We start from the raw sequence: 15,710 nt of genomic DNA, 5'->3' as shown, positions 1-15,710 counted from the left end.
TCAAGCTCTCCAGCTTATGAAAAAGGGAGTCCAGGTAGGACCTGATAAAGGTGCATAGAATTATTTATGGCAGACAGGGAGATATTTTCCCCCTCTGTCCTGATGCAAGACTGGGGAGTCATACCATGAAGATGGGGTATTTGGGACAGTACTCGATGTAGTAATGGTCACCAACTCAGATGGCTTCGAGGGCAGGAGACAATTTGATCTGAACACCAAGTTTTGTCATGTTGGCTGTGATTCACCCCCCCCCCCCAAATATCAGGAGCGGTGTGGCTCCAAAACCAGTGGTTGGAAACACAAGCAGGAGAATGCTACTGCCCCCGTTCTGGTTGTGGGCATCCCATAGAATAGTAGGGTTGGCAGGGGCCAGAGGGTCACTGGGTCCCAGATAAACCCTCCCTCTCAGATGGCTCTCCAAGATGGGCTTTTGCTCTGATGGCGCTTCATCTTTCCACATTTCAGCTTTGCTCCAGCTGCTCTTTCGCACTGCCTTCATAGGCTCTTTCTAGGCTGAGCATTTTTTAAATTTTATTCTCTTTCAATGCTTTGCAGGTTTGAGAGGTACGGTCACACGTTCAAATAAATGGAATAAAAACAGAACAGATACAATTCTTAGGAACTCTGACCTGAGCTGTGCCAAATTTTGCTTTCTAACAACTGCTATTCCCCTTTTTCCTTTTAAAAGCACTTTTCTAGCTCCAGCAATGGAAATTCACTTCTATGTTGAAGTTCATTTATCCTCAAAGAGCAACCTCTATGCCAGAGGACTGCCAGTGTAACACCAATGTTTAAAAACCATCTGGAAGAGATCCAGGAAGTTACAAGCCAGCAAGTTCAGAGTAAATGGCTGGAAAGCTTGATTAAAGATAAAATTAGTGTACAGAGGGGTAAGAGCCCAGCTGAAAAATAACAGAAAGCGAAGGGTGGGAATAAAAATTGTGAAACCTCCCAGTGGACAGATGCATCCAGTGAGGGATTCCCCAGGGATCTACAGAAGAAGTAGTGCTTTTCAACTTGTTCATGAAGGATCTGAAGTTAGGAGTGAGCAGAGAGAGGGCCAAGGTGGCTGAACAAAAAGAGAATGCAGAGAAATCCAGAAGGAGCTCTCCAAACTGGGGGAATGGGCTGCAACGCAGATATGTCAGGGCAAAACAAACCCTTGTAAAGTCCAAGAAAGGGATCTTGGGGTGGTAGCTCAATCGCAGTATGGACCCACTGGACAGCTGCTGTGAAAAAGGTACATTTTATGTTAGGCATAATTAGGAAAGGCACCCAAAATAAACTTCAAGTATCCTACACCCCTCATACAATCTATGGTATGGCCACGTCTGGAATATTGTGTGCAGTTCTGGGCACACCTAAAAAGAAGGACCTCATAGAGTTGGAAAAAGTGCAAAAAGGCAACCGAAATGCAAGCTGATGAGGATGCAAGGAGATGGGGGTTGGTAGTGCGACGCAGGATGGAGGCAAAACTTCCATCAAAGACACGGATCCTCAGTTCAAGGTGGCCTGGGCCCATCTTTTGGGGCTCGCAGATCCTTGGACACGTGGGGGTTTCTCTACTTGAGGTATGTGCTCATTGATGCTTCCCTCTAACGTCAAAGAAAAGCTAACTCAAGCGACCTTTGATGTGTGTTTGTCTCCAACATCCCCCTATCTTCACAACTCCCCTCAGTGACTGCCATAAGATACTTGCTTTCATAAGAAACCTTTGACAGAATCATGACAAATAAGCACATTGATAATCACACGCTAATGGCTGAGCCCAGAATTCCCAGGCACGAACAAGAGGCGAGGCAGGGGGAAACCAACATGGACCTTGACCAAATCAGCAGCAGCAGCATCTCAAGTCCAGAAGCAGCCGGCCCAACTTACCTTGCATCTTTGCATGGTGCAGCCTCTTTCCCCGCTCCACACCACTGGCATTCCCCAACAGAAAGGGGGAAAGGCCTGGCCCAGGGTGCCAGGAGTGGGGGTCGGTCGTGCTACGTATGACGGAGGCAAACAGGCAGAACTTGACCCCAAGGGCCAATTTCAGCGGCAGCCCTGAGCTCCCGTCATCCCACCCAACTTTCCGACCCAGACAAAGCTTGAAGCCTAGACACAAGATCTGGGGAAGGATGGATATGCTTACTGTTGCACCTTTCTTAGGAACCTCCCACACCTAAAGGCTGAAATCTTCCACGGCACTTCCCTGTTTCAAGGGAGCATCGGCAGTCATGCCCAAAGGACACTGCGTTACTCCAGGCAGCAGGGTCACGGGGATGCAAGGCTGCACGGGAGGCATTCAGCTCACACTGTGGGTGGAGCCTTCCGACTCACCTCGTGACAACCCCCTGCGCCACTCCTGCGGCCTGGGGAGCCCTCTGGAGCCGTGTGGGATGGCTGGGGCGGCCACAGCCTGCAGGTGTTGGGCTCGCACCCCCATGGGCCTCACCTAGTGACATGCAGGGGAGGTTTTCGCCCAGCATCCCAAGGGAGACTGGCTCCCCGTACCTGCTGCGGGGCCCTTCCCCTGGCACGAGAGCATCTTTGGATTCAGGCATACGACTCATTTCTCACAGCCAGTCCAGCTAAGGGCTAAGTTATGCCACTGAACTTAAGACTCTCTTCTCCATCCCATAATAGCAGCTAGAATCTCTAGGACAGGAGTGTTGAGCTGCAGGCCTGGATTCAGCAGTCCAAGCTTCCCCAAATAGTCCTGCCTCCTCCCACGACTCCACTGCCTTTCTCCAATCTCCACCGGTTTGGCGGCTTCCATGTAGCTTTTGCCCATTTGAAAGATCGAAATCTCTCTCTTAAGGCTCAGCAATACATAGTAAAGTGTTCCAGAACTATGCCACCTTGATGCTTTCGATCCTCCAAATGCTGGAAAATGCTCCTCTGAATTTGAGTGCGGCCCCTCAGGCACAGAGGTCCAACACACCTGCTTTAGGAAATAAATCAAAGACACAGTACCTGGCTCCATAGATCCTGTTTGCTAATAAATGGGGCCGGCCCCTCCAACAGAAGAAATATTGCAAAAAAGGGAAAGAAATGGATAAGGAAACATAACAAATGGTGAAAGTAAAGTAAGATGTCAAAAAACAAATATAAACCCAAAGAAATTTATTGCGGTTGGCAAAAATACATAATACAAAAAACAAAAATGAAGCCGCCCCCAAATTAAACTGGGCCCATCTGTTGAGTGTACAAGCAGCAGCCAGAAGGCCTCCCAAAGCCTCTAATTCATCAGAACCTCCATCTGCACCAGCCGAGCATTCGTGTCTCCCGACGTCCGGTAGGGGATCATCCCAGCAAAGGTGATGAGCGCCCGGGCCTGAGATCGAAGTTGCTAAGAAGCAGAAAAGAGCAGAACACCAAGCAAAAATAAAAATGTTACTACGGATGGAGAGGAATGCTGGGCAAGGTGCACTTTTAAACCCGGGCCAGTGTGAAAATGCATTTGCTTGGACGTTGCTCTAATTCTGCATTTAAAATAGGGCGGCCAGGAGGACTCCTCAGGTGTGCAGTGCTGCCTGAAGAGCAATAGCAAAGAAGCTCATCGGGAGAATTTATAGCCGGAAAAAGTTGGCATGCAGTAACTCTCAGGCCGCCGTCACACTGGTATGCCTCGCCAAGCCAGACAAGCACCCTGCGGCAATCTGTCTGAATGGATGCTAGATTTTTGGAATTCTAAACGTGCTCTCGATAGAGCACAGCATTGGCTATCTTCCCTCTTCTGCCTGTTTAGAAGTTCTGAATAACTCCAGGATTCCTTGGAACTCTCTCTGCCGATAGCAGTTGGTCTGTGAAGATTTCTCCTCCTCCAGAGAAATAGTTCATATACGTCCACCTCTATTTCCGGCAGGAAAAAATGCGTGTGCAACTCAAGGTATGAAAAGCCTGGAGAAACCATTCTGCATTTACGCATGTATTCACAGTTGCGCCACAAAAGGCCCTGAAAACTTACTGGGCACCATTTGGAATGTTAAGTTTCCGTCGGGGCACCCTTGAAAATCAGCTTCCATGCGAGAGGGTTGCTCATTCACAAAGGGGCCAGGCACAAAGCGCCCACTTTCCAGACAGTAAAAGAAAGAAAAGTAACTCCAAGAACCTCAGAGAAGCAGGTTTGCTCCAAAACGCAAGGCTACTCTGCTGGAAGCTGGAACTTTGCAACTTGGCAGACTCCCAGTTGGTTTTTTTAAAATTATTATTACGTATTTTAAAATTAAGAAATTAAATAAATGCCAAGAGATGCAGGCATGGCTTTGACGGGTACAAAGTAGGTATAATTTCACATTATGCTCCGTTCTGCATTACAAGCATGCTAGGAGCAAGATTTTTTCCTCATTGCAGCTGTCGGCATGTAACAGAGACAAATCATAGGTTAATTTAGCCGGCTTTGCCACAGATGTCCTGACCGATTCCATGGCCTTTAATTTCCAGTCAGGTTGATCAGCATCATCTGGATCTGGACCAATACATTAAGTGTGAGTAATACAGCCCAGCGTTAATCTAATGATTAACCTACACATGTGAACTTTGGGATGCACCTTGCACCCCCTGTGACAAACTGTGGGTTAATTAACCCAAGATCTGCCACTGTTACATGTGAACCAGGTCACCGTGTTTTTCTTTCTTCTACTGTGTTTATCTGGGGAACTCTTTCAAAAAACTCAACTTGAAAATATTAATATGCAGCAGTAGCTTTTATGAGACGCAATCACAAATGGCCTGAAGCAGTACCAGCTGCCTGGAGACATCCTTCTGGTTTCTGCTTGAAAATACCACTGCATTAAACAAATGCCGCAAAAAGCTTGGCCGGGGTAGCACCTTTTCCTCTCCCCTGTATTTGAAAACAAATTAAACTGAATCACGGTTGCACTCTCCAAAAAGGTTAAAGGAAGCCTGGAGGTGCAGCTGTTCCATTCCCTATAATTATTTAATCAAAACCCAAAAGCAGGAACAGCACCCAAACACAGGGCTGACCATTTCAGTGACAATTACTTTCTCTGCTCTTTCTCAGGCGGCACAAGAATGCCCTGAGGATCCAATAAAATTCGCTAAACATATCAGTGAGGCTTCATGACTCACAAACAACACTCAAAACTGCTGGACTGGGCATTCTTTCTAGAACTGGCATTTTCTGGCATCTTCTCATCTCTGTCCAATCTAAGGCCTGGTGGCTAGGAATAGATCCACAAGCAGATGGGTTCCAAATCTGGGCGTGACGCAGGATTTAGGACCATGCTGCAGAAAAGAATACCCCAAACTGACCATCTTGCCTGCCTGTACTAGTGGACTCTTGAAGTAAGGAGACAAAAACGTACCGAATCCCGGTCTTCTATGACACGAGGGGGTCGGGCAGGGGCTGCTGGGCTGGTGCCCTTCAACCTCTTGTACTGGGTGAACAAAATATTCATTGTGGCAAGGAGGACCTCAGAGAGATTGTGTCGGATCTGAAAAGGGATGGAAAGAACGTTCGGGTGAAGCAAAGGCCTGGTGGAGGAACTGGCCTGCAGGCTGGTGAGGCAGGTGGAACTGACTCGTTGAAGACCAGAACTGCACGCCGTGGTTGCTTTTCTGGGAATCTTATCTGCCGGTGCTTCCACTGCGTGATCCTGGAGAAGCACCTGAAGAGCAATGGGGTCCCCAGAGCACAGTATGTAAAACAGCAGGGTAAGTGATACCAGGAGATGAGAACTCAGAGGATCACAGCACAAAGGAATGGCAGAAATCAAATGCTGCTGCTACGGTGCATTGTTTATTCTGCCACCAGAAAAACCGAGAGGGGCCATTGCTTTGCAGTGGGGCGCAAGGGTTGCATGCAGGAATTCCAGGGTTTGATCCCCGGCTGGCCTCTCCAGGTGGGGCTAGAAAAACTCCTCCCTGAACCCAAGAAGAACTGCTGCGGTCAGAGCAGATGACACGGGACTAGGTGGAGTCGGCAGGAAGCAGCTTGTGTGTTGCACGTGGCCCTTCCCCATGTGCAGGGGCTGGAAGGCCGGGAAGTGTGGTAACCCTGGGAGGCAGCAGGGGAGGGGAAGCCATGGGACCAAGATGGGAGGCAGCAGGTGCCCCTGAGGCTTAGGGGAAGTAGAATGCAGGGGGGCATGTGAGCCCTGGGCCGAGTCCAGTAAGGCAGGGCCAATGAGGACAAGGTCAAGGAGGGCCAGACTGGGGCTGTTCAGAATCCGGGCAGGGCACTGCCGGAGGCGCTGGCGGTGCCTTTTCCCGCAAAGAGCACTGTCGGTCCAGCAAAGGGCTGCGGTCAGCCGCAGACTTGCAGAGGCGGGCTGGCTCCATTCCTGGTGGATGTGGATAAAGGCAGCCTGTAGCGGGGACTTTCTGAGAGTCCTGCTCCTTTGTGGCCGAAGGACAGGAGAAGGTGCAGGGGAGCCACCCGCATCGGAGTTCGACAGCAAGGCTGGGATGGGGAAGCAGCCTGTGAATAATCTGAATGCAAGTCCTCTTTGAGGTAATGTTGCAATTACCACCAGGGTGCAGAACAACGAGAAAAGGGTGGGAAGGGAGGTAGCCAATTCTGTAGGGAAACTTTCATCCACATATCCTGGCCTCTGAACCCACTGCAAAACTGGCCCATACATTTTTAAAATTCTTTTTAAGAAAAGGGATGGAATCCTGGTCGGCTATGCAAGGCCAAACAGGGATGTGTGAGGATGTTGTTTGTGTTTGCAAACAAGGCAAATGCGCCAAATTTGCACCCCCGAATGTGAACAAGAAAGCACGTGCCTCGAAAATGCCCGTGAACCCCTGAACACGTGTGTTTGAAAATACATTTTTTAAGCATTTAAAATGCAGAGGAAAAGTGTACACTTAAGGCGCAAATGTTTCCTGTTCAAGATGCACATTTTTCCTGCTTGACTGGAATGAAAAAAGAGGGTGAACATGTGAAGGAACGAGATGAGGAGAACTTCAAACTGGTGCTAGGAGATTCTAGGTCATTCAGGAAAGTATCCAGTCATCCCTAATGCCAATTTCAGTGTCCCTTGCTCTGCCACCCTTCACCATGTGCGGAAACTGGAGGATGCCTCCTTCTGCACCAAGGCACGAAGAACAGCTGTGACAAGAATGAGGCCTATCTGACGTGCTTGTATCGACATCCTGCCTCTTTCCTCTTGCAAGAAATGAAAGGCGGCTTATGATCCTCTTCCTTTGCATTTTATCTGCACAACAACCCTGTGAGGTAAGACAGCCAGGCAGGCAGTGATCAAGGTCACTCGGTGCGCTTCATGGCTGAATGGGGACTAAAGCCTGGCTTTCTGGAGACCCAGTCCAGCTGTCTCACTCCATGCTACTAATTTGGTCCTTCGCCGCTCACCCCTTTGTCTGCCTGAGACGCTACCTTGTGAACCCACTTCCGATTCCAATCTGCAGAGATTCAGAAGTGGTTTAAGGCCCCACACTTCGATTTTAACATGATCAAACTATCCTCCAGGTTTAATAGGCTACCTGACAAGATGCCCTCCAAATTGTGGGCCCGTGTGTTGCAATCTGGCCATAAAAATGGGCCACAACTGGCCGAGCGAGTGGGCACTGGAGGTTCTCCTTCCTTGACTTTGTCCATCTCCGCTCAGACCGTGGGCGGAAGAGAATCTGCCAGCGGAAGGATGAAGTGCGCTGGCACCGTCGGCTGCTGGGCAAGTGGCTTCCCTTTTCGCCTGGCTAGTCAGCAATTTGAAAAATGCTGTTTTGTGGCCAGCCACACCCGCCGTTTTGGGAACAGCCGTGCCCCGTGGTGAATGCCCACCTCTCCCTCAAACTGCCGAATGTACCCACTGACACACGTAAGTGGGGCCTGCAGCATTATCCACATTCAGTCATCTGTCCCCTCTAAAACGAGGGGACTAGAATTTGGAAAAGATGCCTGCAGCAGCTCTGGGGCTGTCCTTGCTCTTTTATTGCTGAACAGCAGTAAAAGAGGTTTCAGACAGAAGCCATGGATTAAGTGAGGCTCTGGTAAAATGGGATCTTTTCAGCTAAGGAAAAAGCATCTGGGAAGAAAAAGAAAACCACACAGGGCAAAATGGAGAACTTCTGCAGTCACTTGTACTCAGGGAATGAGAGGAAGAGAATTCACTGGGTGGGTGGCCGGCCGGCCGGGGTGAGGGCTCTGAGCCGGGATCAGGAGAAGTCAAGTGCCACCGTGTCACATCGCCAGGACTGGATGTGCGACCAATCCGTCCAGAGACAAGTGATCACTGATAAGCGCCTTGTGGCTGAAAGCCTGCAAAATGGATGACCGAGGGAAATCAATACCTTCTGAGGCTTGAAGCAAGCAAGCAAGCAAGCAAGCTGGGGTGGGGGTGGGGGGGAGCTTTTCATCCATACACAGGCCTTTTATCTTCGGATTCACTTTGCAGCCCAAAACAATTATCTTATTGACAAACCTGTTTTAAGATGAGTCAGAAAGATTGCGGGTAACTTTGTATTCCACTTCCGTAAATAAGAGGAAGGGATTTGGCCCCCGTCCCAGGCACATCGCGGTCAACAGAAAAGCAATTGGGAGACCGTGCAGTTTCCTTGGGCAGCAACAAAGGTTGTCCTTGTGATTTTTTTTAAATTCCGTTAAAAAAATAGACTCGGAAACAGACAGAATGAAAACAGACTGACCACATCCAAACAGTGCCATACAGAGCGGTCAGATCTCACCATTCAGACATGGCAACAGTCTGGAGTTCGTGGTGCGCTTGTAGATTTTTAACCTGCGTTGGAGCGGTCAGGGGTTCAAGAGAGTACAAATGCGCCACACAAGCAAAACTGCCCTTTTCTCTCCTGTGCCAGCATGCAGAACTGGAGGGATGGACTGGGACAATCCCAGCTTCTGGGAGACTATGTGCGCTTTGGGCTCCACCATATTAGGGCCGTGTGGAGCTCCAGATCTTGGCTATTGGTAGGAGCAGCAATCCTTCTCTGGGTTACAGAAGAAAAAGGTGTTGTGGATTCCCCAGTGGAGGCTTTTGTGCCTCCAAGAAAAGAGTTACTCTTCAGGTAGATCTGAGCTGAGAAGCACGATCACATTTGGGGGAAGGCAGAAGTTCCCCAGCTCATGAAAAATGACTCCGGCCTGGCAGAGTCATGCACACCTGAGACACTCCCATTGGTGAGGTGCAAGCGAGCCAAGGAGCCTATACCCCTGGTGTTAGTTACGTGCTGTTGCAAGAGCACTGTGGGAGAGCAGGGCAAGCGGACATATCCTGAGGATGGGGAACGGAGGCGCTGGAAGCTGCCGCTCCGGTCCTCAGCAACAGAGAATGCTGCTCGATGCACCTGCCTGGAAGAGGAAGGGGAAAGGCAAAGCCGCTGCAGCTTCCTTACTTCATCACTGAAATTCCTGAAGGCTGCGACTCGTTCCTCCACATATTCTTGACTCAAGGGCACCAATTTTAGCTGTTCGATAATCTGTGAGGAAAGGCACACGAGTAAGAGGAATGTGTACTTTTTTAAAAATAACAATAGCAATATCTAGAGACTGGTTTCAGGGAATACAAGAACCCACACTCAAGAACTGTGGGTTAACACTCAGACCCAAGAACTGAGTGTGGGTCGCATGCAGGCTGTCTGCAAACTGCAGACTGTGGAAATGCGGATCTGAACCTGGCTAAGACAACAAGCCATGGTGAACAACCCACCGTTCACAACCCGACAACCAACCACAGGTTCTTGTGGTTATTCCTGCTTAATGAGCCATGGTTTGTTCGCCCAGCTGGGTTCAGACAGGACAGGAACCCATAGTTTAACAACAGCCCACAGTGAACCCACACTCAGCCTCTGTGGGTCTGTTATCACACTGGCTGCAGGCTTGTGTGTCAAACCCGCTTCTACATTCCGCCTGCCTTAACACGCTGCGTGGCTGCGCTCCCAGGATCCCTCACCGTCGGCCATGTTGGCTGGGAAAGAAGGCAGTCACAGTTCAGCAGTGCCTGGACAACCTTCCCTCCCTGGTTTAGGGCACTGGAACTATTGCTCTGACCATCTGGAAAGCAACACTTGTTCCCATTCTTCCTTGTAACTGCATCAGTGCTTGCACTGCGATGTCTTTACTCCGGAGGGAAGGGTTTTTCCATACAACACATGATTAGCTAAGCATAAAATGAAATACAGGTGCTAGCTTAGACATGATTCTGATAAAGCGCACATGAGCAGATAATGCTGGGCCTAGAAACTACCAACCATAGTAAGGAGGGGACCGGTGGAGGGGGGGAATCACATCCTTGAACGCTTGCATGTGAAAAACGACAAATCCCTGCATATAGAAAGCTAACATACTGTGCAGATGAGAAAAGCGGGGTGAGCTTAGTGAACATCCACTTTTCTGTGTGCAAGGAGTTGTGCCTTGCTGGTCTTTTAATAGGGAGAAACTTTTAAACATGTGTCCCTGTGACCCCATCTGCCCTATGGAGTGGTACAAGTCCAGGAATCATTTCCCCAATAGCAGTGTGTGAACTAGATGGCTTTAAAAAAATGCCCCTTTATTTCAACCCTGCCCAATTTCAGTGGCTGCCTGAGCCCAGCCTTAGGATAAGAGGAATCCACAGGGAATGACTCTCTCCAATGCACCAGGTTTTTCAGTACAGATAGAAAGATGCCCCCCCCCCCCCGGAAAAAAAAAACGCACAGAACTGCTTCTGATATCTCCACAAGCCTTCTCAACTCTAAAAGTGAGCATGCATGAGCCCTCGACTGCCGCTAGCTGGAGGCATCGTACCAGACTAAATCAATCTCAGACCCTCTTCGGTTCTTATATTCTCAAAGGATAATGTGAAACTTACATCAAAGGCCCTGTCAATGTGACCAGCGTGATATTCATCAAAAAAGGTGATCAGGTCTAACAGAAGGTAGAACGTTGAGTCCACAGGCTTTGCTGTACTTATGCCCTGTGCTTTGTACCTGAAAAAAGGAAAGCTCGGCATGTTTATCTGCAAAAAGGTTAGGCCACTGCTATGCAAGCAGCTCAGTATTTAGAGGAAGGAAAGAACCCCAGAATGCATATACAGTGCCTAACAGTTTACACAGTCAGTCGGTCATTTATCACAACTGACCTCAAGCTTTGCAGAGGTGTGTGTGTGTGTGTGTGTCCTGTAAGAGAGCTCTCCCCTGACCTGCCCTCCTTCAGATGGTGCAGACTACAACTCTCATTGTTCCAGGTGGCGGGGTGAAGATGAGAGCTGTAGTCTGACCCATCTAGGGCAGGCCAGGATGGGGAATGCTTAGTCTCTTCTTACCCCCTCCTTCTCCCTGAATGGTACATGGGCAAGGAAGGCTCAGAGCCTGAAAGCACAGAGCCTTGCCAGGGGCTACCTGGCCGGTTCACGGCGGATACGATTCATTGCGGCAAACGGATGCCTTGAAATGAGCTTTGCACCGATTGTGGGACTCGAACTCTCACTGTGTCTGTCTGGGATCTTTAGCTGCAAAGACCATGTTGGCTTGCACACTCTTTGTGTTCTCCTCCTCCCGAGACTGCTAGGGGGTCGTCCGCTTGGGAGCTGCAGCCCTGCCCACAAACACTGTGAGCAAACCTTGGACAGTGCGGCTTTTTGGAGCCTCTTGCTCCACCTGCAAATTGCCTAATGGATCCCAGCAAGGAAGAAAGATATGAAAACGCACACCCCCAGAGTGTCTCAGGCAGAGGCGTTGCACTCCATCTGCATTTTTTAAAACTGAAACTGGCATTGGACTGATCTTGCAACCTATGTGCTCTGTCACTGAGATACAGAGGGTTGGAAGGCTCTGGACTACCCCCAGGCCGAGCTGGAAGACACGGAGGAGCAGCTCCGGGTGTGGGAGAGAGAACAGGCTGAGAAGCCAGAGGGAGAAGAATGCACTCCCTGGGGAACCTGGTCCAACGGGTGCAGAACGTGCGGTTTTCATGGTTGGGCAGGGAGCATCTCCTCGGCGAGTCGGCTGCGGGCCTTTGGACTCAGGGGGCTTGGATGAATTCACTGATCACGGCACACAGAGGGAGTGCCCTAGTTAAATGTAAGCTATGTAGATTATCTCTCCCTCCACACTCCTGCAGGGTCCTTCCTCACTTATGCCAGTGTTAATAGCTCTTTACCCAGGGCGAGCTCACAGACTTGAGGCAGCCAGAAATGCACAGCCGTAGAGAAAAGCAGCCCAGGGCCATTTCCAGACTGCCGTCTGTTCACTGAACGCATCATTACAGAACTTTCTTGATCAAGGCCAAATGAGGTCAAGGAGGCCCGTCCCTCTGGCTGGCCGGCACATGCCGGGATGCTCAGTCCCGCTTTCCCAAGGCCGATTGCTCACCTCTCGGCAACAGAATGGGCCATGTTTTTCAGCCTCTCCTTGTTTGACTGTGGGTCGCTGATCAGAGAGACCACCGGGCTCAGCAACTTGTTCATCAGCTCCAGCACTTTGTCTGGGTTCTGAGTAATGCACAACCAAGAAAAGGAAGCATTGCAGACTGGCTAGAAAAAATTCTTGGGAAGAAAAAGGCAGGCAGATGGATATAGTAAACCCTATAATACGGAAAGGAGCAGGGGATCATTTATAAACATGCAACCCAAAGAAGGGTGCTCAAGAGCTCAAAAGACTGTTGTTTTGGTTGGTCCCCATAAATATATTACCCTGCTCTGGGTTTTGGATATTATGCCACTCCCATCTGGCTGCCTACCATTTTTAGGGCCTACATCAGAATCGTGTTTAGAAACATAGAACCCGAGTGAGTCAGAAGGGGTCTCCCGGGCCATCTAGTCTGACCCCCAGCTCCGCTTACGACATGCCCACCATGTGCACGTCTGGCCTGTCCTTGGCCCTCACCGATGGGGCCTCAACCACCTCCCGGGAAAGCCCCTTCCATACCCTAGAGGTCCTAACTGTCAGGAAGTGCTTCCTGGCATCTAAATGGAACCTGGGTTCCCTGAGCTCTGTTCCACTGGAGCATGTCCTACCCTCCTCAGTGTGTGTGTTTTAAAATGATCATTACATGAAGATATACAAGCATATAAATAGCTGTTGAGCAGCATCTCATGGTCACAGCAAGGATATCTACCTTTTCACCATGCTAAACAAAAAGAGGACTACCAATTAAGTATATTAATCTGAATAAAATAGGAAACTATACTCAACTGTAAAATACTGAATACCCACGCTCACTCTACATAGCTGATCTTTAAAGTAATTCCAATGCTAGCAAATAATTCTTTAGGTTAATGGCTTTTCAATAAATTTCTTCTAGTGCTATGGAAATGGCTACAAATCTCTGCTACTCCTCAGTCTGACCTTGGACAACTCCCATCCCTTTTCAGCCACTGATATTATCCTTTTTCAGTTTGTAGGCTGATCCTGTGACTCTTCCCACAAATATCAAGTATTCAGAGCAGAAAAGAAACACTAAAAGGTCAGGTAATGAAAATATAAATAAAGACTAGCACAGTTCGATGGAGAAGCGTTTGCAAATTGAGTTCATGTTCCAAGAGATAACAGCACCTGCTAACTAATCCTGACGGCTTTATCCACTCCACGGACTTCCTGGCCAGCAGTGATCAGAACAACCTGCTTACCTTGGCAAGGTCATAAAGTTTGGCAGCTTCTTCAAACAGCCCTTTACTTTCTGCCACTGAAGCAACTTTATTAATAATTGGTTTGGTGTCTCTAGTAAACTTGTCAATCACACCAGGCTAATGCAAGAAGACAAAGTAGAAAAGGTGGGAAATGAACAACATGTAACAGAACTGTTAAGTACTCCTAGAATAGATTAACTGGTTTAAAAAAATCTGCATGCAAGGTTATGACTAATTTTACTAGTTATTTCTCACTGGAAAAAATGTAGTGCTCTTCTGGTCTGGTGATGCTTCTTATCTTTCTTGCCCTATTGGCGTCTTATTTATAGATTTTTAAAAATAACAATGCATGACTGTGCAAGTTCTCGTGTCATGGGACCATCTGCAACCTACTGAAACATTACAAAAGCCCAGTCAAGCTTCAAAGCTCTCTTGTACAGTCTCCACTTCTAGAGGCAGCAGAAAATCCGGGAGTCAAATAACCCAGTTCTGGCTAAGTTATTTATGTAGAGGCCCCAAGCTGGTCCATAGTTTTGTCAGTATGAAAAGCCGGGCAGTTCAATGAGGGCCAGGCACTCCGGGCTTCTCTGGGTGGGGGGGGGGGGTGGATGAACACAGGGAACCCTTTTCGCAAGTGACTAGTTTTCTGAAAGCAATCATATCCTATCTTCTGTCCCTTTTAATAGACAACTCAAGAATATTTCTGCCCTACACTCTAAAGTTCAATGCCACTCGGGTTCCCTGTGAGCAGCAAAAGTAAGTGACAGACTGACAATGGTAAGCCAAGTATTAAGCTTCAGTATTTAGAAACAGAGAAGGAAACTGTGAAGACAGCAAGCAAAAAGATCAATGCGTATGAACTTACTTTTCTACTGCCATCATTCTCCAGTTTTCCAAGAATCATATCGAACTACCAATGGAAATGAAAACAAAATGAAGTTAGAAAGGATATGCTAAATACTCCAGGGCAATTCTAGTGTTAGATAACAGCATAGCCTGCAACATCTGCATGGCTTTAGATGTGCATTAGCCTAATAGCTCACCGCCCACTGGCATCAATGCTGCAGTGCTGGGAACAAAGCCGATAGTCCCAAGATTCCAGGGGATGGAGAGACTGCTGCGGCCCTTTTATTTGGAAATCCAACAGCTCGGTGTGACCTCTCACAGAAGGCAGACCTAATGCAAGACGTTTGTCTCCCTTTTGTCAGCACTTCCTTCGCCTACAACAGCCTTCCCTACACTAGCCCCTGTGTTGGACTACAACTCCCATCGACCCCCAGCCGGCATGAATACTGCATCAAAAGTGACGCCCAGGCTGCTTGCCTCCAGGGGAACCCCTTTACCCGGAGGGAATCCCAGTTCCTTTGCCACATGTTTTATGTGCAATGCAAGCATAGCGAAGGATTCCTGAACATGTTTTATGTTGCACCCAAGACCTTTCAGACTCATGAGCCAGGTGTGCTGAGCCTCAGGGGGACCCCTATCTTCCTCCTCCTGCCATCCACCAACAAAGTGGGGGCATCCTAGGACTCATCAGCGTCTTGCGTGGCTATGCACACGGGCCGATCGGTGGGGCGAAGGAACTGCCCTGCGGGGAATGCGCCTTTCCCAGTGAAGAACAACCGATCGACCGAATAGCCCAGTACACAGCTTAAGACGCACTACACATGGGGGTCCCCTTTGAAGAAAGGGCAATTCCAAAGGCGGCGGGGAGTGCTTCTGCATACCTCTCTGCTTTCTATCACTAGCTCGCTCACACAGCGCAAGAACATGTTCTCTCCTTGGCTGTCCTTTTCATTCCTGCAAGAGAACAGTGAACAGGTGAAGGAGGGAAGGAAGGAGGAAAGGAAAATGAAAAGGAAGGTGGAAAGCACAGCCGGTGGCCCGTTTTTACATGGTAGCTATCAAAGCAAAAGCAGCCCTTTTGAAACAGGAGCCCACCTGAGAAAATAGAAGTACTGCAAAGCTTCTCGAGGGTCAGTGGACTCAAACTTGCGAGTGTAGAGCATCAGCAGGCGGACAAAATTCAGGCGCCTGATGGCCGGCGGGTCTCCAGCCTCGTGGCTCACTGGAACAGTAAAAGACAGATGAAACAAACATCAGCCCAGAGAAGTGAAGCACTTGCCTCTCCCGTTTTCTAACCAAAGCAGCATTCTGATGTACAATGGGGAGTAC

At 48.9% G+C, this 15,710-nt stretch overlaps 1 protein-coding gene across 3 annotated transcripts in view; it reads right to left on the bottom strand.

Moving 5' to 3' along the window:
- Window positions 1-3,096: 3,096 nt before the first annotated feature.
- NUP93 (nucleoporin 93) overlaps window positions 3,097-15,710 on the bottom strand; it is a 92,358-nt gene continuing 79,744 nt past the window's right edge. For all 3 annotated transcript variants that reach the window (XM_044434166.1, XM_044434165.1, XM_044434167.1), the window contains exons 14-22: window positions 15,477-15,603; window positions 15,263-15,335; window positions 14,401-14,445; window positions 13,536-13,652; window positions 12,280-12,398; window positions 10,779-10,896; window positions 9,325-9,408; window positions 5,316-5,444; window positions 3,097-3,337 (exon numbers count right to left, since the gene is read on the bottom strand). In XM_044434166.1, the coding sequence (XP_044290101.1) occupies window positions 3,227-3,337; window positions 5,316-5,444; window positions 9,325-9,408; window positions 10,779-10,896; window positions 12,280-12,398; window positions 13,536-13,652; window positions 14,401-14,445; window positions 15,263-15,335; window positions 15,477-15,603 (923 nt within the window). In that variant the 3' untranslated portion in view covers window positions 3,097-3,226. The remainder of the gene's footprint in view (window positions 3,338-5,315; window positions 5,445-9,324; window positions 9,409-10,778; window positions 10,897-12,279; window positions 12,399-13,535; window positions 13,653-14,400; window positions 14,446-15,262; window positions 15,336-15,476; window positions 15,604-15,710) is intronic.

This window comes from Varanus komodoensis, unplaced genomic scaffold, assembly GCF_004798865.1.
Source record: "Varanus komodoensis strain SLA01 unplaced genomic scaffold, ASM479886v1 scaffold27, whole genome shotgun sequence".
In the NCBI taxonomy this organism is placed as follows: domain Eukaryota; kingdom Metazoa; phylum Chordata; class Lepidosauria; order Squamata; family Varanidae; genus Varanus; species Varanus komodoensis.
The sequence above is the reverse complement of the archived record's forward strand: the minus strand, read 5'-3'. Positions and strand labels throughout refer to the sequence as shown.